A 27,125-nucleotide genomic window follows, 5' to 3' on the forward strand; every position below is an offset into this window, starting at 1 on the left:
TACTAGCAAGCCCTGAACTTTGTATAATCCTCAGATACTGATAGGTTTTATTAGCATCACTGTATGAAAGTGGAACAATAATTAAAATATTCTGACATAATCAAAGAAAATATGCAACAGCTATTACTACCAATTTAATTATGCACTTATAACTTAAATAAACAAATCAATGAGAGCAAAAGAGAAATGACAGGCTATAACACAGTTTTTTGTTTGTTTTTTTTTAGACTACTCTATAGCTCACATTTTTAATGTGGTGTAGGGAAACAATAATTTAGGGATTTAAAATGTGCGATGCTATCCGACAGAAGATAGTGTCAATTAGAAGGATTACTGCTCACAGATGGATGCAAAAAAAAAAAAATAAAAATTAGAGATATCCGGAAGCAAATATTGGCAATGTCGGTTTAAGGAGTGACTGGGGGAAAGATAACTGATTTACTCATTTACCAAAGGGGTATTCATTGAGTCTTTTCTATTCAACAATAATTACCAAGCACTGATCTAATTACTGAAGAGTACATTGAGCAATATAGAAAAAAATCTTCCCTAAAGAATTTTCATTTCACTGTGATGAGAGAGACCCATGTCTTCACATGGTCTTTCCTCTGTGCCTGTATCCTAACCTCCTCTTCGCATAAGGCTACCAATCATATTAGATTAAGGCCTATTCTAATGACCTCATTTTAACTTAATTACCTCTGAAGGCCCTCCCTCCAAATATGATCACATTCTGAGATACCGGGGGTTAGAATTCCAGCATAGTAATTTTAGGAGGACACAATTTAGTCCATAACAAAGTCCAAAGTTTTCAAGGTGGCTGATTACATAAGCACCTGCTCTCCAACACAAATCAAAATCCCAGTGCCCAGGTAGAAAGCATGTGCCCAGCATAATCTACACTCTTCCCAGGCCGTCTAGGTACAGTGAACCCATGAAATCAGTTAGGGAATGGCTCAACGGCCAAGTTCCCAGATGCCAGTCATGAAAGAACCTTGTAAGCAAGATTCACCAAAAAGACAGCAGGCCCAGGCCCACTGTATTAACCCTTGTGTACACAGTCAGGCTGACAAGTTCAAGGTTATTTTTAATTTGTAATACATTTTAGACTGTATATACACATATATTTATTATGATTACTAAATATTGCTTTGATTTTTAAAGGAGCAAAAATTACAATATTTTGCAGGTTAGTTTATAATAAGCAATTTGGCCGCAACTTTCCTTTTACTCATCCCCTAAGCTTATATAACTTTAAATGCATGTAACAGAAAAGTATCCAGTGTTTTGCTTAAAGTTAGCATAGTAAATATTTCAAAATTCAAAAACACAGCGTGAAAATTGAGAGAAAAGAATCTCTACTGTCTCTGAAACAAACAAACAAATTAGAAAAACTAGTTTTAAGCCATTACTTGAAAACACAACCTCTGAGAAACATCCATCCAGGATAGAAAGTAGATGATAATAACAGGCACGTACCTTATCAGATCTCCGTCTGTCGGAGGATAAACTAGTGTAACTGCTTTGAGGAAAACACAGCAATATCTACAAGAAAAAATAAATAAAATCAATACACCCTTTAATCTAGGAATCTATATAAAAGGATGCTTAATATAATTTTTGTAACAGAAAAAAATCTAAAAATTCATAAATACAAGACTAGTTGAATAAATTATGGTAATTACAGCATTACATACTATGTGTAGTTTAAAACTAAATTAAATCACACTGTGCTCCTATGGAATGATCTTCAAAATACATTGCTCACTGAAAATTGAAAACTAAATGCTTCATAGAATATGTTTGCATGTGTATAATGAAACACAGAGTACTGTTGTTTGCCTCTGGGTTGAGAGTCCAAGGATCTGAGAATAAGGGTGACTTATTTAACTTTTTATTGTTTAGATTTTTCCCCACATATGTTATTATTTACCCATATAAAATTTCGCCTTTTATGCCTCTGAGGGACACCAAAATGATTAAATCAATTAATAGGATGAAATCTGAGAAGGGTTATCATAGAAATCAATACATCTTGGAATTCAAGATAACATAAAGGGTTAGTTTGATAATTCAGAATCACAGGACTCAGAAACCTTATCCAGTATCAAATGTTACTAACGATTTCAAGGATACATGTAATTAGAAGGCACAGGTAAAACAAAGAAAGGTCCAAGACCTCAAGCACAGTTCCCCAAGTACTACCATTCCATGTCAGATGAACTCTGACCCAAGTTAACAAATGAGGTTTCTGTGAGGAATGCGGGTTACCTCACTTTCATAGAAGGAGCCAGTTAGATTATGAGACATGTATATTTTATATTGAGAGGGTACATGGATTGCGTAACATTTTCCAACCAGTCATCGTCCATAAATCCTTATATTCCAGTCTGTTTACCATAAACAACTACAGACAATTAGGCACATCCTGTGAAAAGCATTCCATAGAAAAAGGCCCTTTTGCTGGCAAAAGCCTTTGTTGTTACTGTTGTTGTCGCTGTGCCAGCTGGGCCATCATTAGAATGTTTATAAGGGGACTGGTGCAGGTCACTTGCTTTCCTTCTTGCCCTGGAACAGCTCCAGTGAAGGGAAATATTGCAGATCTGCAACTTAACTTTTTCCATCCAGAAAACAAGGGAAAGCTACCAAGGACTGGTTGATCAACCATATTTACATTAGAATGAGAGAAGTAGTTAATTCTTAAGGTCCAAGAAAGAAATTAGTATTTAATTCACAATATGGTGAATTTACATTCTTCTGTATTAAGCACAGAGATTTGTTAAAATGAATAAAAATAAAAATAGACATTAATAAACAAATGAATGGGATCTGGGTGAATTACTGAAATACGTAAAATAGTTTAGAGATTGTATCTTCAATACCTGAGATAAAATCAAGGAGAGAAATTAGTATATCCATCCTTTTATAACCTGTTCCTCATGTCTCCTTCAGTTTCTGCCAGGGTCATAACGGTGCACAGTATAAATGGTGAAGCTACACCCACGTAGTTTTCTACTCTTCTCCCTAATTTTATACTAGCGAAGTCCAACATGAGAAGCATAGAAAACTATGTACACAGTTTTTCATGATTTAAGGGGAGAGGAAATTGGTGGAAGTTGGTCAAAGGGTTCAAACTTGCAGGTATAAGGTAAATAAGTACTGGGGATGTAGTATGCAGCGTGATGAATATAGTTAACACCGCTGTATGGTGTACAGGAAAGTTGTCAAGAGAGTAAATCCTAATAATTCTCATCATAATGTGGCCTGAGAATAGGTTGGAACCTATTCTCACACAGGGAAGAATTCAAGAGTGAGGCATAGTAAAGTGAAAGCAAGTTTATTTAGAAAGATGACACCCCATAGGGAGAATGTAGACCATCTCAAAAGGCAAGAGGGAGAGAGAGGTTGAGAGGTGTGGGGTTTTCAGTTTAAAGTAAAAGTAGATACACACTCCATAGACAGAGTGTTGGCAGACTCATAAGCCAGAGGGACCATGAGGTGCAGGGTTGTTAGTTTTTTATAATCTCGGTAATTTCACATGCTAACAAGCAGGAGGATTATTCGAACTATGTTGGGGATGGGACGGAGAGTTCCAGGAGCTGGGCTCCCACCCACTTTTTGACATTTTATGGTCAGCCTGGGAACCACCATGGTGCCTGTGGGTGCACCACAAAGCCCAAGGTCTGCTGGAAGTCGAAACTTCAGCCATCTTGGTTCTAACCAGTTTGTCCTGTCCTCAGTTGCTGTCATTACTTCAGTGGCTGTGCCCTGCCCCTTTTCCTCCTGTCTCAATAAGGACCTTTTTTTCCTTTTTCTTTCTATTGTAGCTATATAAGATGATGGATGCTAATTAAACATATTGTAGTAATTATTTCACAATACATGTTGTACATATTAAATTTATACTGTGATGTATGTCAATTATAGCTCAATAAATTGAAAAAAGTTAAGATGTAAGCAATTATTTTATTTTAAAAATGATGAGGAGAAAGAATAACATTCTGCTGGCTAAGAACTCCTTAGAACTTACAGCCAACTGCAAAGCTTTATGATAACAGGCAAATAATTTCTCCAAGCCCAATCTCCCATTTGTAAAATGGAGATTGCAATAATGGTCTCACAATGTCAATAAAAGGATTTAATGATACACACCTTGCTAGCTGCCTACCACAATGAATGGTACATACTAAGCATTAGTTATTTATTGCTATGTGACAAATTGTCCCCAAATTTAAGAGCTTAAAACAACAAACATTTAGTATCTCACAGTTCCTGTGCCTCAGCAGTGTGGGCACAGCTTGGCTGTGTACTTTTGGCTCAAGGTCTCTCACAAGGCTGCAATCAAGCTGTTGGCCAGGGCTGGTATTTTAAAAACAAACCACAGCTACCTGATTAATAAACAAAAATACTCATTTTTTCTGGATGATATTTTCCAAACTTCTTCCCCCAAATATACCAAATGTATATATTTCCGTGAATAACAGTGATTGGGATTGTGGGGGTAACATATTTCAACAATTAAAATGAAAAGAAATACATCTATAATAACCAGAAAGTCTAGTCCCTCAATGTCTCTATGATTTTACCTAGAAGATGTGGTACAGTGGTCAGTACTACACTAACTGGGGCAGGCTGCCCATTACTTAAATTAATCACGTCCCTATTTTGGGGGAGAGGGGAGGTAATTAGGTAGGTAGGCAGGTAGGTAGGTATATATGTATTTGAATGGAGGTACTAGGGATTGAACCCAGGACCTTATGCATGTTAGGCAGCTGTTCTACTACTGAGCTATATGCTATCTCAATCATGTCCCTATTAAAGTCACTCAATCAAAGTAATGCTAATAATAAAGCTATCATTGATTAAGCATCTCTATGGGCCCATGCATTTTGTTAGTGTTTTTATCAATTTAACCTATTTAATAACGCTATGAGATAGGGGTTATCATTATGCTAGTTTTAGAGATGAGGAAACTGAAACCAAGAGTTGAAATATATCGGATTTAAACCCTAAGTCTGCACTATTAATACTGCACCCCTAGTGCTTCCTACTACCAAGGAATTTCCTCGCCTGTGATGTCTTGTATGACTGGCTACCTTAAGTTTTATGCTGTCCTCCTCTGAATGCTTATATTGGAAATATGTTTGAATATTACTTTTTAATATTTCACTGTGATGTGCTTGTGCTGTCACTTAAATATATATATATACACATACATTGAGAATATATGAATAAAGATCCCAACAAATATTTAATTTGGTTCCCTTCTTTCTGCATGGTCTGAACCACTTGATAAATCAGGAATCTCTTCCGAATCAGCTTTTCATCATCATTAAATATTATATCATCATAATACTAGCTGTAGTATTTTAAAAATAATTAAAGTATAATACAAAGTGTTTAAATGGGGAGGATACTGGATATTGGAAAAGAAAGACATTTCGTATTATGAAAGGATACTGTGTGGTCCTTACCATATCCTGTGTGTGTGAGTGTGTGTGTGTGTGTGTGTGTGTGTGTGTACACATGTGCATGCACAAACTTTATTTAGCAGTGACTAAAGGAAGGGTAGTCAAGAAATACTGAGCAGCCCTGGACACCACTGACCCACGGGATCCAAGCAATATAACTCTATAACTCTCATCAGAAGCACCTAGAATCTTACTGAGGATGTAAGACCCACAGGAGGAGCTCTAAGACATCCATGTAAAAAAAAAAAAAAAAAAAGCATGGTCTAACCATCTGGAGGATGAAAACAACATTTGTAGAGAGTGGTCCAGCAATCCCAACCATTCCAGCCATCCCAGCTGAAGTCCTGGACATGAGAGTGAGGTCATCTGAGATAATCTGGCCCAGACAAACAGAAATGCCAGCCAACCCGAGAGTTGTGAGGAATAATAAATCAATGTTTAAAGCCATTAAGTTTTGTGAACAGTTGTTATGAAGCAAAGACCAGTAAATACTGTCTCTGAAAAGACCCCAAAGTTCATAAAAGTTCAGACACATACTCCTCTAACATTTCCAAGAAAGCACCAAATCCTTCTCAACACAAAAACATCATGCTTTTCCTGCCTCTCTATTCTTGCTTTCCAAGTGCTTTCCTTATGAAAAGATGTGGGGGTTTTTTCAGGGAATTCACTTACTTTTCTGGCTAACTATTCCCTCCAAATCCAAGCTTATCATCTACCCTTGTTAGCTTCAAAACAGTGATTGTTCCCTTTAACTCCATTGTTTAAAAAGTGGGTGAGATAAGGAGAATCCAAAGTTATGACAGTGCTGACTCAAATATCTCTTTAACCCATTCTCTCTTCTTCATTCCTATCGTTTTTGACTCATTATTGCAGGACCTGATTGTTTATGTGATTATGTATCATTAGGTCTCCACGGCCTTCAGTCACACTCCTGAATCCACCCCCTATACTGTTGCCAGACTTACCTTCTAAAATGAGAATTTGCTTAAAACCCTTCAGTGGGTTCTCATTTAGGTCTGCTTTGGTCAGGACAACAAAAATACACTCAGGACTCACTAAATTCTTGCTAAGCACTATGCTAAGTGCTATCTTTCCATGTTTCATGTCAATGGCAATTAAGACTGATGATGGAATTACGTTTGCTCATCAGCTGACCTTAAAGAAATTATCCTGGGTCATCTAGATGGGGCCAATGTTTAAAGTATAGAAGATGGAGGCAGAGGTCAGAGTCAGAGAGAGACCTGAAGATGCTACACACTGGATTTGAAGTGGAAGGAAAGGAGGCTTCTAGACCAGAGAGATTGTGCCCTACAGCCTCCGGAAGAATGCAGCCTTGCCAATACCTTGATTTTAGCATAATGAGATTCATTTCAGACTGCCGACCTCAATTATTGTAAGATAATACCGTTGTGTTGTTTCAAGCCACTGAGATTGTGGTAATTTCTTATAGAAGTAACAGGAAACTAATATAGGGACCAAGTCATAGAGGCTGTTACATGCTTTAAGTCTTCCTGAGGGCAACTAAGGATTTAATGCAGGGGAGAGAAACGGCATCAAAGATCAATTCAATAAAAGTTGGACTGCTGGGATGAATGGTAGCAGGGAGATTTTATAAGGCTGTGGTGCTCATACAGACTGAAAAAAAAAAATGACTGGTTTAGTTGGCGGAGTACTATAGAGACAGACAGGAGATGCCCAATTAATTTCATGACAAATTTAGAAGGACTAAGAGGTCAACTGAATGTGAGAATTAGAAAAAGGAGAAGTATCTAGAAGGATTTCTCAGTTTCTGGCTTGGGTAGATACTGATATTGTCACTGAGATGGGAAATTTAGGAAGAATAACACCTTTGTTTTGTCCTATTTGCATGAAAGGAGTGGGTTGAGATTACAATACATTGAATTTGAGATAACTGTGAGACATCCGTGTGGCAGTGGATTATAACCCAAGATTAGATTTCAAATTTAGGCGTCTTATGCATATGCATGGTATTAAAACAAATATAGCAGATGTAAAAGTAGAGTGTATTGATTAAGAAAATACCTCTGGGGCCACTATTTAATAGGGATTGTTATTCTTTAATCTTTGGAAAAATGGGGTAATTTTTGACAAGGCTGTTACAAAGATTAAATTAGTGAGTAGCGTAATGTCTGGAGTTAGCAAATTTTCAATAAATGAAATGCCCCAGAAATAACAGAGGACAACAGTAGGCAAAGGAATCTAAGGGCTAAGTCCACATTCCTGACAGTCTCTGCCCTCAAAACCCTCAGAGTCTAGTTAGCTCCTTGAAGGACCGGGGCCATATTGTTCTCATCACTGTAATCCTAGTGCCCAGCTCAATGACTGGCCCAAAGGAGTCAAGCACTTTATGAATTTTGCCTGGATGTGTTAGGCAGTTAGATAGAAATGAGCACTGGGCAAGGGGAGAGGTAGGAGTGGGGAGCAACCCAGAAAAGAACAGTACACTTGTACTCAGGATAAGGGGCTTCAAAAACTTTTTACTTTCTCTAAATGAAGACCAGCAAAGAAGCCTGCTAGGATCAAACGCTGCATAGTAGAGAGAAGGACCCGGCTTAACTTGACTCAATGCTCACTATAATGTAATTAATATCCCAGTTGGAGCCCCCTCCGGAAGGTTTCTCTGTGTGCATCATGGGTAAGAACATGCACAAAAGAGATGGGAGTACCTGAGAAGAAGGACCAGGAGCCTTCAATCAGCCTGAGCACAAGGAATGTGAGCCCTCAATCAGCCTGAGCTGGAGGAACATGAGCCAGTTAATCAGCCTGATCACTCAAAGAACCTGAGCCGTGAATCAACCAATTATAAAAACGCCCCTAAGCCAGACTGTAAGAACAGGAAAAACAAAGGCCAGCGCCATTTTCCCTCTCTTGGTCTGGCCCACCCCTAATGCTCGGGGGTGTACTATATTTTACTACCTTTTTACTTCACTAATAAAATTGTTTATATCACACTCTTTGTCTCCCATTAAAAATTCACTAAGGACTGAGGTAACTTGTATTCCCCTCCTCCCGGTAACAGATGTTTGTGAGGAGAAAGAAGGATAAATGGGAAAGCAAGGGAGGCAGAGAGGAGGGAGTGGGAGAGAGCAGAGCTAGAAATGGAGGAGGACGCCTAGAGGAGGGAGGAGGACAGTATGCCACCTGGACCTGGAGTGGGAAGAGGTTATGGGACCTGGGGATGGGCTACGGGCACCCTGGCTCCAAGGGAGCACATGTAGAAAGCCAGAGCCTCTGGCCCTAGAAAGCGCTGTACAATCAGGCCTGTTTTGTTTGTTTTCCGCAGGAAACCAAACCTTCCTGGAGGTTACGAGAAATCAGCCAGCTAACCTGCCAGCAAAGCTTTGTACGTTTGATTGGGGTTCGGTTTGACTGAGTGCTGTGGGTATCAGAGAGCAACAATACTTCGCCCTTGGTGCTCAGGCGCCAGGCCCCAGTCCGGATTTCCGCAGCTCCGCGGCGCTCCGGCCTCAGGCGCGAGGGGCCGGCCCTGGGGGGCGCGCTGCGCGTCCGGCGCCCGCACGTTCGGAGCCTGGAACGCCGCGAGGGCGGGCCTCGGGGACGCGAGGTACCGGCCACTCCGGGTCCGGTCGGGACGGAGGGACGACGACAGGGAAAGGGTGCGAGGGGAGGCGGGAGGGAAGGGCGGCGGGGACGCGGAGGGGCCCAGGCCGGCTATGGAGCTGTACCTCAGCGCCTGCTCCAAGGCTGCCAACGTCGCCGCCAGCAAGACGGCCTCCAGCGGCCTTGCCGAGGACAGCCAGCAGTGCGGAGACGTGAGTGGCAGCCAGCCTGGAGTCGTTGTCCTCCTCCGGGCCCCTGGCCTGGGGGCGGGGCGGGGCTGGCCCCGGACGAGTCACGTGCTGTCCGTCAGGCCCGTAACGCCCGCTCCTGGCGTCCTCGTGCGGCGCGGCCGGCGGCGGCGGCGGCGGCGGGGCCAGGGCCAGGGCCAGGGCCAGGGCCAGGGCCAGGGCCAGGGCCAGCGCGGCTGGGCAGGCACTGGCCGCGACTGGCTGGTAACTCGGGAGGCGGGAGGCCTTCGGGGCTGCCTGGCAGGGCGGGCCCCTCGGACCCTGACTGTGTGACTCTTCGGTTCCTTTGGTTGGAGTAGCAGAGATTGCTTTAAACTAAATGAGTAAAGGAAAGACCAAACTCCCAATATATCTGACAGGGCGTGCAAAAAACCCACCTTCCGGGGGTCGGAGCGGCTCAACTACTGGATCTGCCTCTTGGGGTCAAGCTGCCTCTGATCCCAGGAAGCAATACTTTATTCTATACTACGAAATTAAGTGAAAAGGTAAAGTAATTTTTAATTGTCTACTTTGGTTTTTGTCCTTTTATACTTGCTGTTGAATTCAGGCGCTAGCTACATCACACAGAGTTCTTAATTAAGGGAATTTGCACTGATATTTGGGGGGTCGGGGGAGGAACATAATCAAACCCATGTCTAAAGGTATTGTTTGCGATGCATGCCAAGTAACTTCATCTAGTATGGTTCGGACAAAATTATGGGCTAGAAAGTTTAGATACTCAGTTCTGTCTGTCTTAATTTATAATTAATGGAAGCACGCTAACGTTATAACACGTCACATGTACCTAATCAGTGAGATTTAATTTACTTAGAAGCGTGTTTAGTTGAAAGGTGGAAGGTTATCTGTACTGGCTGGCATTTAATTTTATGTTGTGATTTTAACCAGTAATAACTTGGACAGAACTCTCATTACTGAACAATTTTCTTTGTTTTATTTTGAGCTGAATTCTGTTTCACACACGAAGTGAGGAGAAAAGAGTTGAAATGACTTACAGGGTTTAGTATTTTAACCTCATTTTAATATAAGAAGGCTCTGTCTCCCTGAGGAGGCTCCATGATTTGCTCCAGCTGCCCATCCAGTCTTTTCTCCAGTGCAGAGCCTCAGCTTTTTCCAGTTAGGGTCTTGTACACCTACTCACATAAACCATGTTAATGTTTCTATGCTTCCCAAACCTGGCATATCTTCTGCTCTTCTCCCCAGCTGTGAATTTGGGCCATCTTTCAAGATTCCTTCTCAACTATCACAGTCCCCAGTTAGCTTATATTTCCTTAGAATTCGCATTGCCATTGAGTATAATTTTACTCAACACTAATTTTATAATATCATCATACTGGGTTACAGTGTATACTGCCCTCATACCCTTTTATGTTTTTAAGTCCTCAAGGCTACCCCGACCTTCAAACCTCCCCATTCCTTGACTCAGTAACTCATGCTGAAGGAGTTTCCATACATTTTTTCTAAGTGGTTGCTTTGATCAATATTGCAAAAATTCTACAAGGAAGAATTCCGAGTGACTGCTCCTTACCCATCTACTCTCTATGATGTCATCGGAAATGAGTAGGGGCCCGCTATATTTGATGCTTGCCAAATAAACATGATTTCTTAAAGTAAATTTTGTTTGGGGGGACATACATAATTTCCCATTTTAAAACCAAATCTATACTAGAATAGAGCAAGTAGAGTTAAAGTATACCCACCTCATACAGTTTGATGGAGTCACATCTGTACAAGTCATCTGTCTTTAGGCATGCTTGAAACTTGTATCACTTCTCTTTAATATGTAAAATTAACTGTCTTTTGTCTGCTTCCTCAAATATATTGTTTGCTATGTTACATTTTCTCTGTTGAATATTAGTTGTCGAATACTAGTTTGTCAACTAGTATTCGACAATTCTTTATGACATTCTTTATGACATTAATTTTCCACTAAACTCTTTATTTAATCATAGGCATGATTTCCCTGAAGACTGGATTTGTGCTATCTTTCTTTTTCTTTTAGTACAATTTCCTCAATGCAGGCATGCTTAATATTCAAACTTGTAGTTTCTTTCTTTTTCTTTCCAAAGGGAAACCAATTATTTTAATTGACAACAGAAGGGTTACCCTGACACTAATTAATGGATTTGTATAAAAGGTGTTGTTTACAGGTCAGTAGCCCAGGCTTGCTCTTGAGAAACATATGTCATCAAAGCGAAAATTCGGCATCTAAAAGAAGTTGAACAGCTAAATGTCAAATCTAAAAGAAACAATCTACTCCTTGACTCATGATTGTTGATTGTTTCCCTTACAGGAAAGAATCGGGCTTTATGCCTGGTCCCACTGAATTCAAGACATTGCTCTATAGAGTCCCCCCACCCCTTGCCAACCTGCCTTTTTTTTTTTTTTTTTTTTTAATTTGCCTTATCAAGGAGACACTGGTAATTAGGCATTCCACTTTATGACTTAGGCCCCTTGGAAGAGATTACAGTCTGGTATTAAGCAAGAGGCCAGAAACTTACCAAGAAAGCTTTTAAATGGATAAGGAACACTAGCATCCTGTCAGGTTCCTCTAGGTTGCCCCTTTACCGACAATACACAGCATCCTCACATTTACCTTGAGGGAGTTCATTTTAGGGTCCCACCCAGCCAGGCTCCTGAGTGGTCAGAATCTGACTGAAGTGGCTACTGCCAGACTGAACACAGAGGTCACAAATTGGTACCCGCAGACAGGTCTGGATTGGTGAACAATGTGTGGGGTCATAGAAATTGAATTGGATGCCTGCAAACAGGGCAGGTACTCTCAGGATTGTCACATCTCCCACACATTCCAGTTGCCTTTCCCTTGAGCCAGTTCCTGCTTTGACATTACTTTAGACTGAATTTCTGTTGTTCTGGCCAAGAAAACCTAAAGAAAAACAGAGATAGGATGCAAACACAACATTTGGACAACTTCCACACATACTTCCATCCTCCCTTTTCCCTATTAGGGGTTCCCCATTACTCATTATCACCATCCTGTTATTGAAAAATGGACTAAGTACTCATACCAAAAAAAATTAAACACTCTCTCTTTGGTAATGTTTTAATTTACAAATGAGATTAAATAACTCATCTGGTAATGGATATAGAAACTATTACTTGATATTTTCCTTTTTTATGTGTTAATGGCTATTGCATAGGACCTTATTATGTAAGGTCTTTACACATATGGAGAAACCTCAGTCCCTATTAGTATCCTTTCTAACTGGTTCTTCAGTATGTTGAACTTTATAGTATAGACTTTAAAGTTTTCCTGACTGTAGCACTCAGAAATCATTTGGTTTCTTAGATTAGGTAAGACCTGAAAATACAGTAACTCTAATCCATCGTCTTTAACATCTGAGTTTTACTTTTCACTGTTTTTTGTCTAGTTGTTTCCATGAATGTTTATGAAATATTTTAATTTTTCTTCTTTTTCAGATTATTGGGCTATAATAATGATAATTGATATTATCCCTTTATCTTTCAAATGCAGTGCCTTAATCTGGAAGAGGGGGAAGGAAAAGGAAGAATCTTAGTATTAGCTTTATGCATTAAAACAAATTAATCCTATTTCCTTTCTTTTCCTTTTCTCCTATAGCTTTGGGTCAGGGACTGATGGAGATGGGGCAGGAATTAATTGAGTGAGGATGGGTTTTAGAATAATTGAGTTCAGTGAAGAAAAGAGGTAGGGATAAACAATAAATGTTGCCATTCCAAATCTTGCTGTTGCTGGCTTTCCCCACTTCACATTCTTCTTGCATGCTTTATTTTCATGAACAATCTAGCCATTTCAATAGGTTGATATTTTAAAAGTGAAATTCATTAATTGTACATTTGTATTATGCTTGAATCTATGTTTACAGCTTTTTCGACCTTCTTATGGTTTTAACCTGACTGATCCTTATTGTCACCTTTTGGAAAACCAATATAAAAGTCTCCATGATCCACACTTAAGAGCCTACCATAAGCGTAAAGATATCCTGAGGAGATTAAAGAAAGGTGGCTACATTACCAGCAATAATAAAGTGGGTTGAAAATTACTTCTTTTTGATCATTGAAAACCTCCAAAACCAAATAAGCTTGCTTCTGTACCTCATCATGCATTAATGGGAAATTCCATAAATTACTCAGTATTTGTGTCAAGGGAAATCAGACAACAGTTGTTTCTAAAAGAAACTACTTCTTCCTTCATGTTTTTTCTTTGTAATGTCAAAATATGATTACCAAGTAATTTGAGGATATAAATATAATTTTCCCAGCTACATCATAGTCTTCTTTCTTTGTCTTTAATGGTACTGTATGCTTGTCAGGGATTATGTCCCATATACTTCCAAAAAACTTAAGACAAATTAAGAACTTAGCAAAATCAGCCTGATAGAGGCTTGATAGACTCTATTCTCATTGGGGTTGAAAATTATTATTGGTATTTTATTTTAATAACTCCAATTGTTTGTGCTCCATCCCTTATCATGGCTGAGTCATATTAATAAAGTAATGTTTTTTGGATAGCAATTTCCTATAGATTAACAATTTCAGAGAGATACTACTTACAAAGTTGTTAGCAATTTATTATTCTACCAAAATGTTTTCAAATGGTATATTATTCGTATTTTTCAACTGGAAAGTGCTATGATTTTAAAGTATTTGTATTTATATATATTTTGTTAAAATTTTGTGTTTTTTTCTTTAGATTGTATGTACCTTGAGGGAATTGAATAAGTACAGGCAGTATCTTACCAGTTTAAAATTAGACTTTGAAAGAAACTATATAAGAGAACAAGTAAGTTAAATACTTAAATTTGGTTTCTTTACATAGGGTTTGGAAGAAAAGTTTGTTTGTATGCAAAGTTTTTGTTTGTTTTACAGTATTTTACCTTTAATTTTGACAGACTCAATAATTTTTCCAAGTAAAAATTTAGATCAGGAATAAATAATATTTTGAGGTTGCTGTATTGGGCCAAGGAAGGGAAAAGGACCAGGTCATCTGTTAATATGCTGGTGGTAGCTGACAAAATTTCATAATTAAGTTGCTAGTCAGATGTGTCCCTCCTACCTGAGCTGAAGCCAATAGGAAGTGACTGTTGTGGCAGCAAGATTCTTAAACTGGAAGCCAAAACAGCTTCAGTAACAGGAGAGGAACAGTATGAATAGTTACAACATCCTAGAGATGACTCAAAGAACATGTACAGTGTATGTTTGTACCCACACACATGCAGATGTGCTCACTCAGTAAAAATTGTTGTTCTTAAAGGTGAAGTGGAATGATTTGGTATAGAGTGGGTATAGTGACTTCCTTTCAAATTTTGATTCAAAGTCTGTGTAAGAGTGTGTGTACGTGTGTGCCTGAGTGCACAGGTGCGTGAGTGAATTCAAGTTTTAGAGTCAAGAGAGTTGGATAAAACTGAGAAAAGTGTGTATAGGTGTACTTTTACAAATCTATGTTCTAAGGTCAAGAGAATTGTATAAAAATTAGAAAGACTTTACTATACTTTTAAGTATTTTATCTTTTCCCCCGTTCCCTCCTCTGTGCCTAGAGTTTCTCTTCCACTTCCTCGGTATTTTAATTTCTTCACAATGGGTAGAAAAGTAAAATAAAAGTGTTTATCTTTTATTTTCAGAGAGAGAAATCTTTAGTTCAGTTGTCCATGTCTGCAGTGGATTCAAAATAGATTTAAATACAGTTAAACAAATTTAGCTACTTACAGAGTATGGGAATTTTATTAAATACTAAATATGAAAAGGCATATCAAAAGACAATTTTATTTCTGGAAAATGTTAAAATTTTTATATACGTATATACATACATATACATGTCTGTGTATATGTGTGTGTGTGTAATACACACTTTTTTTTAATAGAAAATGCTTTCAAAACAAGTGAATAAACTGCAGGAAAACAGTCAAATACCTGGACATTCTAATGTTGCACAGTTCCAAAACTGGTTGTTGCAAGAAGGCACCCAGTCTGTTAAGGACCAGGAACGATTAATAAGGCAGAGGTAAGACTGAAATTAATGTATATTTTATGTATATATTGTGGACCCAAGTAAGTTGGAAAATACTATAAAGAATTGAAGGAAGGAAATTTTAAAGTACTAGACACTATTTAATTCCACTGTTGCCCTCAGTATGGAGAGGAAGGGAGCCCAAGAGGTATAGGAATTGGGAACTTTGGTGCCAAGGATATGAGGAGGAATTTCTACCAGAGAAGGTAGTGTTGCTGGGCATCCAAGAGGTAATCCAATCTAGTGACTGAAGAACAAATGAGATCCAAAATCCTTCCTATAGTAGGAGATGGAGGGAAAGTATCTTTAGCACATGCCTCTAATAGTTTATTTTTAACTGGTTCATCTTTAAGGCTGACAGCATTAAGTTTGAGGGAATTAAGTAAAGTCAGAAAAGGAAGTTTTATATGACTTCATCTAATACTGATATAAATATGCATTATCTCTAAAAGAACTGTAAAAGCTGTTTAGATATTATCTGCTTACATTCATTCAATCATTACCTTTCTGTGGTCAAGACCATTTCTTAGGAGGTGAAGAGATTTTATAGTTCTTGTTCTTCCTTCTCCATTAAGGTTAGGAATTAGGCTGAATTACCAGACTCTTACGTTCCATAGTAGTTCCATAATACATATTGACATACCAGGGACCAAGATTGTAGATGGAAGGTTTGTTCAAGGCCTTATAAATTACAAGGGACTCAGCATACATTTTAGGATATTCAAATCTGATTTTTTTCCGTATTTGAAGTCAGTGTTTCAGTTATTTCAGCCTTCTTTACAAACTTACATTTCTAAGCCTACTGAGTTGTGAATACACACTGTGGAAAATGATTTTTTACCAGTCTGCTCCACATTTCATCATTGTCTTAGCCATAACAGCAGATAATTACCTCATAGGGAGACTTCTATAATGAGTGAAATAGTGAGTTCATGGGTCAGGCTGGCTTAAAGTCCATAAAAAGAGCTGATAGAAAACCTGTAAAATTCCTGTAGCTCAAGAGATAAAAAGCAAGCAAGGAGGTGGTTTTGGAATATCTAAGCAGATGATGCCATCATAAAGGAAACTCCCAATTCATCTTCAGTTGTATTTGTATCTTTATTTAGATACTTGGATATGGTAAGTAGGGAATTAGAACAACTTGAGCGCACAGCAGAAGAGCAACGTCTACTCCGGTTGGATAGAGAAGAAAGAAGACAGCGGGAATACACAAGAAGAAAACTTAACCTCCGTAGAAAAATTGAAGAGGTGAGAAATAACAAACTTAAAATATTGAGAGAAAAATTGTATATATTGTTTCATTTGTAAATAATTTTAGCTGTCCATCGTACTTCTTGAAGTCATTTCAGAGCTAAATAATTTACCCACATTGATCTTTCTTCACAGCTGTTAACACGCAAGTTGTTACATAAAATAATGAGGCTGACACCACAACTACATATGAGCCAATGTCTGCTTTTAAAGAGATGATGGTAAAAGTGACTAGACACTGTTTAACACTCCTGTAGCCCTCAGTGTGGAAACAAAAACATTTTTAATTTAGCTCTGGTTAAAAATAATCGTCCTTGTATTCCTGATAGAAGTGCAGTAAAGAAAACCCATTTTAAAGCAAATGTGTAACTTTAGTCGTACTTGACCTGATTTCTGTTAGACTCTTGACTTGTTTTAACTTGCTTGTTGGTAGTAGAAAAAATACAGAGGTTTACTGTGAGTAAATACTGAGTACAGTCACATTGTGCTCTCTAGGAATGGAAGACAAAAGAGATGTTACTCCTGATGAGGATCGGAGAAGATGTTAAAAGAGAAGCTAGGATAGAGGAACAGCGGCGTAGAAGCAGAGAAGAGAGTGACAGAAAGGTTGGCTGAGCTTTAATCTCTCATTGAGACTATTTGAGGACAAGCTTTTGCTAGTTTTGATTTTTGAAAGTTCACTTTGTGAGATGATGATGAAACAGTTACCCCAACTGACGTGTATTATACAAAACTGAAAGTTCTAAAAATGTTTACTCTATTTTAGTCATATTATATTGTGACTATACTATAAAAAATACTTCCCTATTTATTATTTAACTACTTTTTTTGATATAACTACTTTTGATTTTATCTCTCATATCATAAACTACACTTGTGATTCCTATAGAAAAAAATGACATAGTTGATTGTTTTTCTTAGAATCAGCTTTTCTTGGAGAAAGTTGTCAATTTTTCCCCACCAGTTAATTCTTTTTATAGTAACTGTTTCTAATTTTAAATAATATAAAATATTTTATGATTTAAAGTATAAATCAGTATAAAGAGAAAGAAAATTCATTTGTAATTCCAGCACCCCCCTATTAATGTATTGATATACACACACACAACTACAAACATACAAATTGCATAACATTTCTATAAATATTTACATATTCCAATAAATAAACTGATATTATTAGACCTTACAGGCTGTTTTATAGATTGCTTTTTCATTTAATAGGATAACATTGACAACTCTATGTCAATAAATACTGGTCTAAAATAATATGAGTAATCTAAATAATCATTTTAGGTTATTTATTGTCAACAATAAATAAATGTAAGTGTAAGATTTACATAACTTGGTTATACCAATATATACTGCTATATAGAAATTTGTTAAGTATTAGAAATTGAACTGTATTGATAATCTTTTATTCTACCCTTGTTGCATGTACCTTTTAGTATTATCAGGGACTTAACTGTTTATATGGCAAACTCAGCACATTCCAATTTACTGTAATTATTATTTTCCAGTATTCAGTTTTTTCACCACTTTTTTTCAGTGGGAATTCTTTTCAAATTGGCCTTTTATTGTTTGTTTCCAGACATCTCTGAAAGCATCTTTGTGTTTCGAGAGCAGTAGAGTGCCCCAGGTTTCCTCTTACTTTTTGCCTGACAACATTTACTAGTCAAGTAGTCCTGGCTGATTTTAGTGACATCTAGTGCAGTGGATCAAATTCTGGCCCTGAGAGTACCCATTAGGCGTGACCACTGATAGTAGGCGTGATGGCCTACTGCTATAGGTGCTTCATTACAGAGTTATCAAACTCTTTGACATTTTGTCTTTGCTTCTGTCAAAAATAAGTTGTGTTAGTGTAATTTTGGACTCTCTTTCTGCTCTTTTACCTATTTGTATACTGTCTTGATTATTGTACGTTTAATAATTCTTTAAATCTGTAGTGCTTGCTTTCCAAGTTTGTTTTTCTATTTTGAAATTGTTTGGTTAATCAAAGCCCTTTACATTTTTATGTTAATTTAAAAAATCATCTTTCAATTTCTGCCAAGAAATCTTAACTGCTGTTTTGTTTGGAATTGTATTGACTCTGTAGGACAGTTTGAGCAAAATAGGTATCTTGATAATACTGGGTCTTCTGACTCATGAATCAAATACCTCTCTCCATTTATTAGATTTTACTTTATTTTTCTTACCATGTACTTTAATTTGAAGTGTACAGCTCCTACACATCTTTTGATAGATTCATCCCTAGATATTTCATAATTTTATGCTATTGCAAATTGTATTTTTATTTCAAATTCTGATTATTTGATAGGATATAGAAGCAATTATTTTAAAATATTTATCTTGTATCTTGTATTGATAAAAACACTGGTAGTTTTTTTCTAGATGCCAGTTGATATCCTACATAAATGATCATGTCAATAAAAATAAAGGTAGTTTTTACTTCTTCTCATTGAACATGGATGCCTTTTTATTTCCTTTTCTTGCCTAATTGCACTGACTAGAACCTCCAGTATAACATACGATTGAAGCAATTGTGGTGGATATTATTATCAAATATTTCCTTTGTTCTGTCTCATCTCTCTACAGACATATTAGGCTCCTCGACGTTGTACCAGACCTCACTGGTATGCTTTTAATTTCATAATATTTTGATATTGAAATATAGTCAATGTACAAAATTAAGCTAGTTTCAAGTATATTACATAATGATTGGATATTTTCATATATTATAAAATTATCACTACAGGAAGTTTAGTAATCCTCTGTCCTCATAAAAAGTTATCTTAATATTATTGATCATATTCCCTATGCTGTATATTATATGCTTGTGTTTTATTTATTATATAACTTGACATTTACACCTCTTAATTCCTTACATCTGTTTCACCCACTCTTCACCCTCTCCCTTTTGGAAACCACTATTTCTCCTCTGTATCTGACTTTTAATTTTATTTTTCAGATTCTATATGTGAGATCATTCCGTATTTATCTTACTCTGACTTGCTTCACTTAGTATAATATCCTCTATACTTACTTAGTCTTACTATAAGCTTCCTTCTTAGAACTGCTTTTATTATGTCCCATTGATTTCTGGATCAATTGTGTTTCCACTTTCTTTTATCTGCAGGTATTTTTTAATTTTTTATTTCTTCAGTGACCATTTGATTGTTTCCTGGCATATTGTTTAGCCTCCACGTGTTCTTGGTTTTTTGCAGTTTTTTTCTTTCTTGTAGTTAATTTCATTGTGGTTGGAAAAAGATGCTTTATATGGTTTCAGTCATCCTAAATTTACTCAGAGTTGTTTTATGGCCTAATGTGTGATCTATCCTGGGGACTGTTCCACGTGCACTTGAAAAGAATGTGTTCTGCTGCTTTTGGATGGAATGTTTTATCTGTCTGTCATATTTGTCTATCTACCTACCTACCTATCTATAGTCCATCTAGTCTAGTTTGTCATTTAAGGCCATTGTTTCCTTATTGAGTTTCTGTCTGGATGATCTAGCTGTTGACGTAATTGGAGTGTTATAGTCCTTTACTATTACTGTGTTACTGTCAATTTCTCCCTTTATGTTTGTTAATATTTGTTTTATGTATTTAGGTGCTCCTTTGTTGGGTATGCAGATATTTATAATTGTTACACCTTTTTGGATTGATCCTGCTATCATTGTGTAAAATCCTTCTTTGTCTTTTATTACAGTCTGTTTTAAAGTCTGTTTTGTCTGATATAGGTATTTCTACCCTAACTCTTGTATGGAGTACCTCTTTCCATTCCATCAGTTCAGTCTGTGTCTGAAGTTAGTCATTTATAAGCAACATATTTATGGGTCTTGTTTTTGTATCCTTTCAGCTGCTGTCTTTTGATCAGAACATTTAGTCCATTTACATTCAAAGTAGTTATTGATATGTATGTACTCACTGCCATTTTGTTCATTGATTTCTGGTTGTTTTGGTAGTTCCTTTTCATTCTTTTATTCTTTTGTTCTCTTCCTTTATGATTTGATGAATGTCTTTAATGTTATGTTTTGATTTCTTTATCTTTTGTGTGTGGTTTATTATAAGTTTTGATTTGTGGTTACCATGATGTTCATGTGTAAAAAACCTATATATTAAGACGGTTATCTTTGTTGATGATCTTTTGCATTCAGATGCATTCTGGCAACCCTACATTTTTACTCTCCCACTTTTAATGTTTTTGACATCATATTTTACATATTTTTATTTTGTGTATCCTTTAACTACTTATCATGGATATAGATGTTTTTACTGCTTTTGTCTTTTAACTTTCCTACTAGCTCTATAAGTGGTTGATCTACTGCTTTTCCTGTATGCTCACCTTTACCAGTGAGAGTTTCCCTTTTATATTTTTCTTATTTCTAGTGTGGTCTTGTCTTTTCTGCTTGGAGAAGTTCCTTTAACATTTCTTGTAAAGCCAGTTTAGCAGTGCTGAACTCTTTTGCTTGTCTATAGAACTCACGAGCTCTCCTTCAAATTTGAATGATAGCCTTGCTAGGTATTCTTGGTTGAAGGTTTTTCCTTTCATTGCTTTCAATGTATCTTGCCACTCCCTTCTGGTATGCAAAATTTGTGCTGAAAACTTAACTCAGAGTTTTACGGGAATTCCATTGCACATAACTAGTTGCTTTTCTTCTGCTGTTTTTAAAATTCCCTCCTTTTTAAAAATTTTTCCAATTTAATTGTAATGTGTATTGGTGTGGATGCTTTTTGGACGCCCTTGGATGTCTGTTTCCTTTCCCAGGTTAGAGAAGTTTCCAGCTATTATTTCTTCCAATAAGTTCTCAGCCCCTTTCTGTCTCTCTTCTCCTTCCTGGACCCCTGTCATGCAAATGGTAGTACGGTTGATGTTGTCCAGAGGTGTCTTAAACTGTTATTTTCTTAATTCTTTTTCTTTTTTTCTGTTTGGGTGATTCCCACTACTCTGCCTTCCAGTTCACTGATTTGTTCCTCTGTATCATCTAATCTACTGTTGATTCCTTCTAGTGTACTTTTTATTTCAGTTACTATATTCTTCAGCTCTGTTTTATTCTTCTGTACATTTTCTAACTCTTGTTAAACTTCTCACTGTGTTCATACATCTTCTGAGTTTTGAGTATCTATTATCATTACTTTGAACTCTTTATCAGATAGATTGCTTATCTCTACTTTGTTTAGTTCTTTTTCTGAAGTTTTGTCTTTGTTTGGAACATATTCCTCTGTTTGCCTAATTCTTTGTTTACTTTTATACATTAGGTAGGTTGGTTACATTCCCCAATCTTGAAGAAGCGTCCTTAAGTAGGTGACATCCTGTCTAGCTCAGCAGCACATTCCCCTCTGGTCATGAGAGCTATGTGCTATGGAGGTGTCCCCTCTGGGGGCTGCATGATCCCTTCTGTTGTTTCTTCTGTGGCAGGGCTGACTATTTGGGTGCTCTGATAGGAAGAACTAGCTCCTGGTCTGGATGACTGTCAGGCCCTGCCTCATATGATGGCTGCCTGCCCAGTAGTAGGAAGGGCTGGGTCCTGGTGCAGCTGGTTACATGGCTCAGGGCATCTCATGTCTGTTACCAGCCCATTGGTGGGCAGGGCATGTCCCTATGACTGTGTTGGCTGTGGGGCCTGTGCTGGCTGGGGCAGGTGCCAGCTTCCTTTTGGGAGGTGTTGGGTCCCATTGCAGCTGGTTGTATGGCCCAGGTGGGCAGATCATCCCACAGTGCTCATAATCTAGAGGGAGGGCTCCAGAATGGGACTTGCCAGCACCAGGGCCCTCATAGTAGAATAAGCCTCCAAAAATGGCTGCCACCAGCATCTCTTCCCCAGAGGAACTGCCCGCTGCCTCCTGCCTCTCCAGGAGTCTCTCCAGAATGAGCATGTTGGTCTGATCCAGGCTTCTTTCAACTTACTGGCTCTGCGCTGGGACTCAGAGCTTGTGAGGTTTGCATGTGCTTTTTAAGAGCAGAGACACTGTTTCCTGTAGCCCTCTGGGTCTCCCACATGCAAGTCCTGCTGACCTTCAAAGCCAGACATTCTGGAAGCTCGAGCGTCTTCTTGGTGCAGGGTCACACCCCCCCTCATTTTGTAATTTTTTTCTGTCAGTATTCCTTTTTGGATGGTTTCTTTTCCTGAATACATGTTAGTTAATCTCTTCCACTGCAGTGTCTACTCTGTCATTAATGCATCCATTGCATTGCTCTTCTTCACACTTTTTTTTAAAAAATTGATTTTGGCCCTTCTTATATCTTTGATGTCTCTTGTTTTCCTTGAAAATGTGTGGAATGCAGTTATGTTATCTATTTTAATGTTTGTATGTTTAATTCTAACATTTGTATTATTTCTGGGTCATTTTTGATTGATTACTGATTTTATGGATCATACTTCCATGCTTCTTTATATGTTTGGTGTCCTTTGTACGCCACGTATTGTGAATTTTATTTTTTGTGTGCTGAATATTTCCAGCTTTTTAAAGATATTCTTTAGCTTTTTTTCTTGGACGTAGATACTTTGGAAATGGTTAGATTTTTTATAGGTCTTGCTTTTTAATGGGGCCAGAGCCATATTTAATCTGGGACTAGTTATTCCCCACTACTAAGGCAAGACCTATTCTAGTACTTAACTCATTGCCCTGAAATTTCTCTGGGGTGGCTGGTGAGGATAGGCATTATTGGTAGGTGCCAGGTACTGTTTTCTTGAGTCCTTTGGGATGGTCCTATCTTTGGCCTTGGGTAGTTTCCTCACATACATGTACTGATTCATTCTCTCACTAACTACTCTAGGTAATTTACTGAGGACTTCTGAGTTTTCCTCTGTTCAGTTATCTCATTTTTGGTACATTCAGTGTCAGTATTAGCCCAGAGATCTACAAAGAGAAGCCATATTTCATGTATGATACTACGTTTACCTGTGGGAGGCCTGAGTAACTTTTGGTTAAGGAATCCTCCAACTGAAGATGACTTAGAAATTGCCTAAACTCACCAGAAGAGCTTATGAATTAAGAGACTCTGTGTGAACTGAAACTGGACTAGTTCCCTGAGGTATATGGCATCTGAGGGTTAAATGTATTCTTAATGTTTGACCACATATGGAAATTTATCCCTTACCACCTTTCCAAGTTTGTACTCAGAATAACCTTACAAGTCACAAGATCGGAATAACTCCTCATTTCCAACATACTGTCACATGTTAAATATTTATTTTGCATTTCTAAACAGCAAGTTGATGTTAACCAATATACTTTCTTAATATTTTAGAAACAGGCCCTTCTAGAGAAAAAAATGGCTTATCATTTACAAAAAATGCAAGACAATGGCATTAAAAGAGAAGAGATGAGGAAGAATATAGTTGATTACAAAGAACAAGATGGACCATGTTATGAAGGTGAGTACATTAAGAGCTAAAGTGGGTGTGTAGAAAGTGCTTGTCTGTATATTTAAGTAATTTTTTTTTTTAACAAAACTGCATTTACTTAGGCTTTCTAGCTGCTTTGTGCCAGGGCAGGGCTCTAGGCATTTCCATATTACAGTTCAATTTGAAAAGTAGGCATATATGTAAAAATTAAAACAAACTAAAATAATTTTATCAAGTGGTTCAGCAGATAAGCTTGTCTATACTGCAGTTCTAACTAACTTCCCTATATTTAAAATAATGTATTTTTTGCTACTGAAACTTTAAAAACTTGTCTGAAGATAATTGCTATTGCACACCAACATGATATTCTACTATCTTACCAGCCATGAAGCATAGACAGTATCAGAAAAGAACAAAGGGAAGAAGAAAAGGAGGTAGAGAAAGAGGGAAAGGAATGAAGAGAGTTTAAAAAGGAAGAAATAAAGGAAGTTTAAAGGAGGAACATCAAGTCATGAGTTTGCTATGCCCAATATCTACTAGCATCTTTTGATTTTTAACATTATAAGACTATCATAGGAGTTATTAAATTAATTAATGATATTAATTAAAATTTCATAGCCAGAATACAAAAATGCAGACTTCTTTTAATTATCTGTGATCATGTGTATGAGGAAAGAACATCTTCCATGCATTTATCATAGCATCTCATCAATCCTGTATCTGTCCCTTCAATCCAATTTCTAGGTGAGAGCCTCCCTTTGTCAGTCTCCATTGGCACTTATTTTTACCTACCTCAAATCCATTGCCTCCACTGCTACCTAATTACACTTAAAATTCTGTTCTAATGGTTTCTTCTCCTGGTCCCAAAACTTAAAGATCCCCATTACCTCTCAAATGAAGCTCAGACATCTTAGGCCTTAATCACCATCTAAGTTCCAACCCAAACCTAACTTTATTTCATATTACCTCCTTGAAGAAGTCCGCTGTGATCTAGGGGTGAAGTGCATAGGTTGTGGAACCAAACCACTGAAGTCCAAGTCCTGCTTTACCATTTTCTAGCCATGTAAACTACTTAACCTCTCTGAACAACACTTTCATCATCTGAGATCAAAGAGAATTCCCATAAAGAGCCCACAAGTTCTAGCCCATAGTTAGCACTCTTTATTCAGTCAAATGAGACTACTGACCATTCCTAAAACACAAGTTAACTTTTATAATCCTGTGCCTCTCTTTATCTAAGTTTCTAGTCTGGGATGACGTGTTCACTGTCCATCTATCCAAATCCTACAATTCTTTAAGCGTCATGGTAAATAACACTATGAAAAATCTTTCTTAGTAAGTGTAATTGGAAGATACCTCTCCTTTGAATCCCTGTAGTAGGTTGTATTATTCTTAATACACTATTCATACTTCCCACTATCTTAATTATGTGTGATACTGTAATTCCCACCTTTGTGTTCACACAGCACCTGGTACTGTGTGTATATGTACTAAATATATGGTTGCTGAATGAACTAGCTGATCCCTGCCTACATCAACAACTGTTAACTTTCTCATTTAATTGCAGTAGAGTTTCAAGTAGACATCTTAAACATTTGTTACCTCAGATCCACTTTTTTGAAGAAGTGGGATACAAATGAATTTAATTTATATTACAAGGTGACAGAATATCTATTTCACAAGTGAAATTGAATTATGCCTCTATAGTAATGCTATCATCCTCCATTAAGTAGACAGCTTCCAGAGGGACAGAGAATAAGAGAGGAAAGGAATACTGGGTTAATCTTCTCCAATGAGAAGACACATCACTGTCACATTTGACAGCTTTAATGAAAACCCATTGAGCGCCCATGCTGTAAGGATCCTTTGTCTTCCTAAACGGTTAGACACAGGAACTGTAAGGTCCTGTGTCACAAAGGAGGAATGTGTATATGATTGCTTATGCCAGACTAAGAGGCACATTCAGAAACTGCAGTCATCACTGTGGGCTGGTGGATCTCCAGCCAATAGCTATGTTGGTATCCATCTCTACACAGAGGAAATGACATGTTACTGTTGGGCTACGGCTAGCTTTTCTCTCTGAAGAAAGAGAAGAAAATTCCATCCTTGTGGGTATATCTTTTAACTTGAAGGGATAATATTTGAAGGTAATTGTCTTTTTTCCCATTGCACATGCCTCCATCTTATCCAGTACTTCCCAGCAAACTTGCATATAAATTAGCACATGGTTCACTTCCTCTTGGTAATGAAAAGAGAGTCTATCTTGGGTAAATCTGTCATCACCACTGGTGAAAAAAAAAATTTATTTTATTTCTTTAAGCTTATTATTCTCCAAAGAAGAAAAAGAAGATTTCTGATGACATAAAGTTAGTTTACTCTGCTGGTGACCAGAAAACAAGTAAGGGAGCATATGGTAATTGAATATTGTGATAAGAAATACTAATAGTATTTTGTGAAAGACTGAGTTTGGATGGCCTCTTTTGCTTAAATGCAGATAATTCCTCCATTCTTTGTTGTCAAATGACTGATTTAGAGTGATGCTTACCAACAGTGATACAACCTCTATTGCTGCCAGAATTTGATCTCTAGTCGCTGATTTAGTGTTTTGAAGTTATTATATCATCATTTTAGAAAAAATAAATGATGAGTCTGTTGCTGTTAAATGAGCAATGCGTGAAACATAACAAATTGCAAAATAATTTTTAATGCTCAAAATGATTTTAGAAAACTCTGAAGCAGGTCAGAAATTAAATACATTAACTCTAACCCCCCTGTAAACTCCATTGAAATATCACTTTATTGTTTATCTCATACTGTGTTACTTTATGTTGTCTATTAGAGCTCACTGTTTTATCCCAGGAACCCAAACGACAGCATAAATACCTTGCAAATAACATACTATCAAAAGTATGAGACTGTTAAAAATTGAACAATATGAATTCTTCTCACATATTAAATTTTCAGGGAAAAAGTGTAAAAGTTAAATCCCTTTGTCTTTATCAGTTAAATTCTAAATAAAAAGTTTAAAATCTTCCTCGAACATAAAGTTTCATTAGTCTCATAAAGTCTCTGGGGGAAAACAGGCTTGCCTTAGCTGAGGCTGTCTTCCACTCAGCACTGCTGAGGTGAAGTTAATTCAGCTCTAAGCTCCCATTTTTAAAATCTAATGCTTTTTTATAAAACACCAAAGAGTTAATACAACACGTAAAATTATGACAACACCAGC

At 37.3% G+C, this 27,125-nt stretch overlaps 1 protein-coding gene and 1 long non-coding RNA gene across 2 annotated transcripts in view; one reads left to right on the plus strand and one right to left on the minus strand.

The window, feature by feature from the left end:
* The window catches only part of LOC135321148 (uncharacterized), a 660,820-nt gene that overhangs the window by 148,538 nt on the left and 485,157 nt on the right, over positions 1-27,125 (minus strand). The window contains exon 10 of the long non-coding RNA XR_010380643.1: positions 1,480-1,545. This is a non-coding gene — a long non-coding RNA (uncharacterized LOC135321148). The remainder of the gene's footprint in view (positions 1-1,479; positions 1,546-27,125) is intronic.
* FSIP2 (fibrous sheath interacting protein 2) overlaps positions 8,124-27,125 on the plus strand; it is an 89,076-nt gene continuing 70,074 nt past the window's right edge. Inside the window, exons 1-9 of the mRNA XM_064485388.1 lie at positions 8,124-8,127; positions 8,913-9,568; positions 9,661-9,786; positions 13,099-13,326; positions 13,992-14,081; positions 15,160-15,299; positions 16,412-16,553; positions 17,052-17,162; positions 23,803-23,929. Of these exons, the coding sequence (XP_064341458.1) occupies positions 8,124-8,127; positions 8,913-9,568; positions 9,661-9,786; positions 13,099-13,326; positions 13,992-14,081; positions 15,160-15,299; positions 16,412-16,553; positions 17,052-17,162; positions 23,803-23,929 (1,624 nt within the window). The remainder of the gene's footprint in view (positions 8,128-8,912; positions 9,569-9,660; positions 9,787-13,098; positions 13,327-13,991; positions 14,082-15,159; positions 15,300-16,411; positions 16,554-17,051; positions 17,163-23,802; positions 23,930-27,125) is intronic.

Source organism: Camelus dromedarius, chromosome 4, assembly GCF_036321535.1.
Source record: "Camelus dromedarius isolate mCamDro1 chromosome 4, mCamDro1.pat, whole genome shotgun sequence".
In the NCBI taxonomy this organism is placed as follows: domain Eukaryota; kingdom Metazoa; phylum Chordata; class Mammalia; order Artiodactyla; family Camelidae; genus Camelus; species Camelus dromedarius.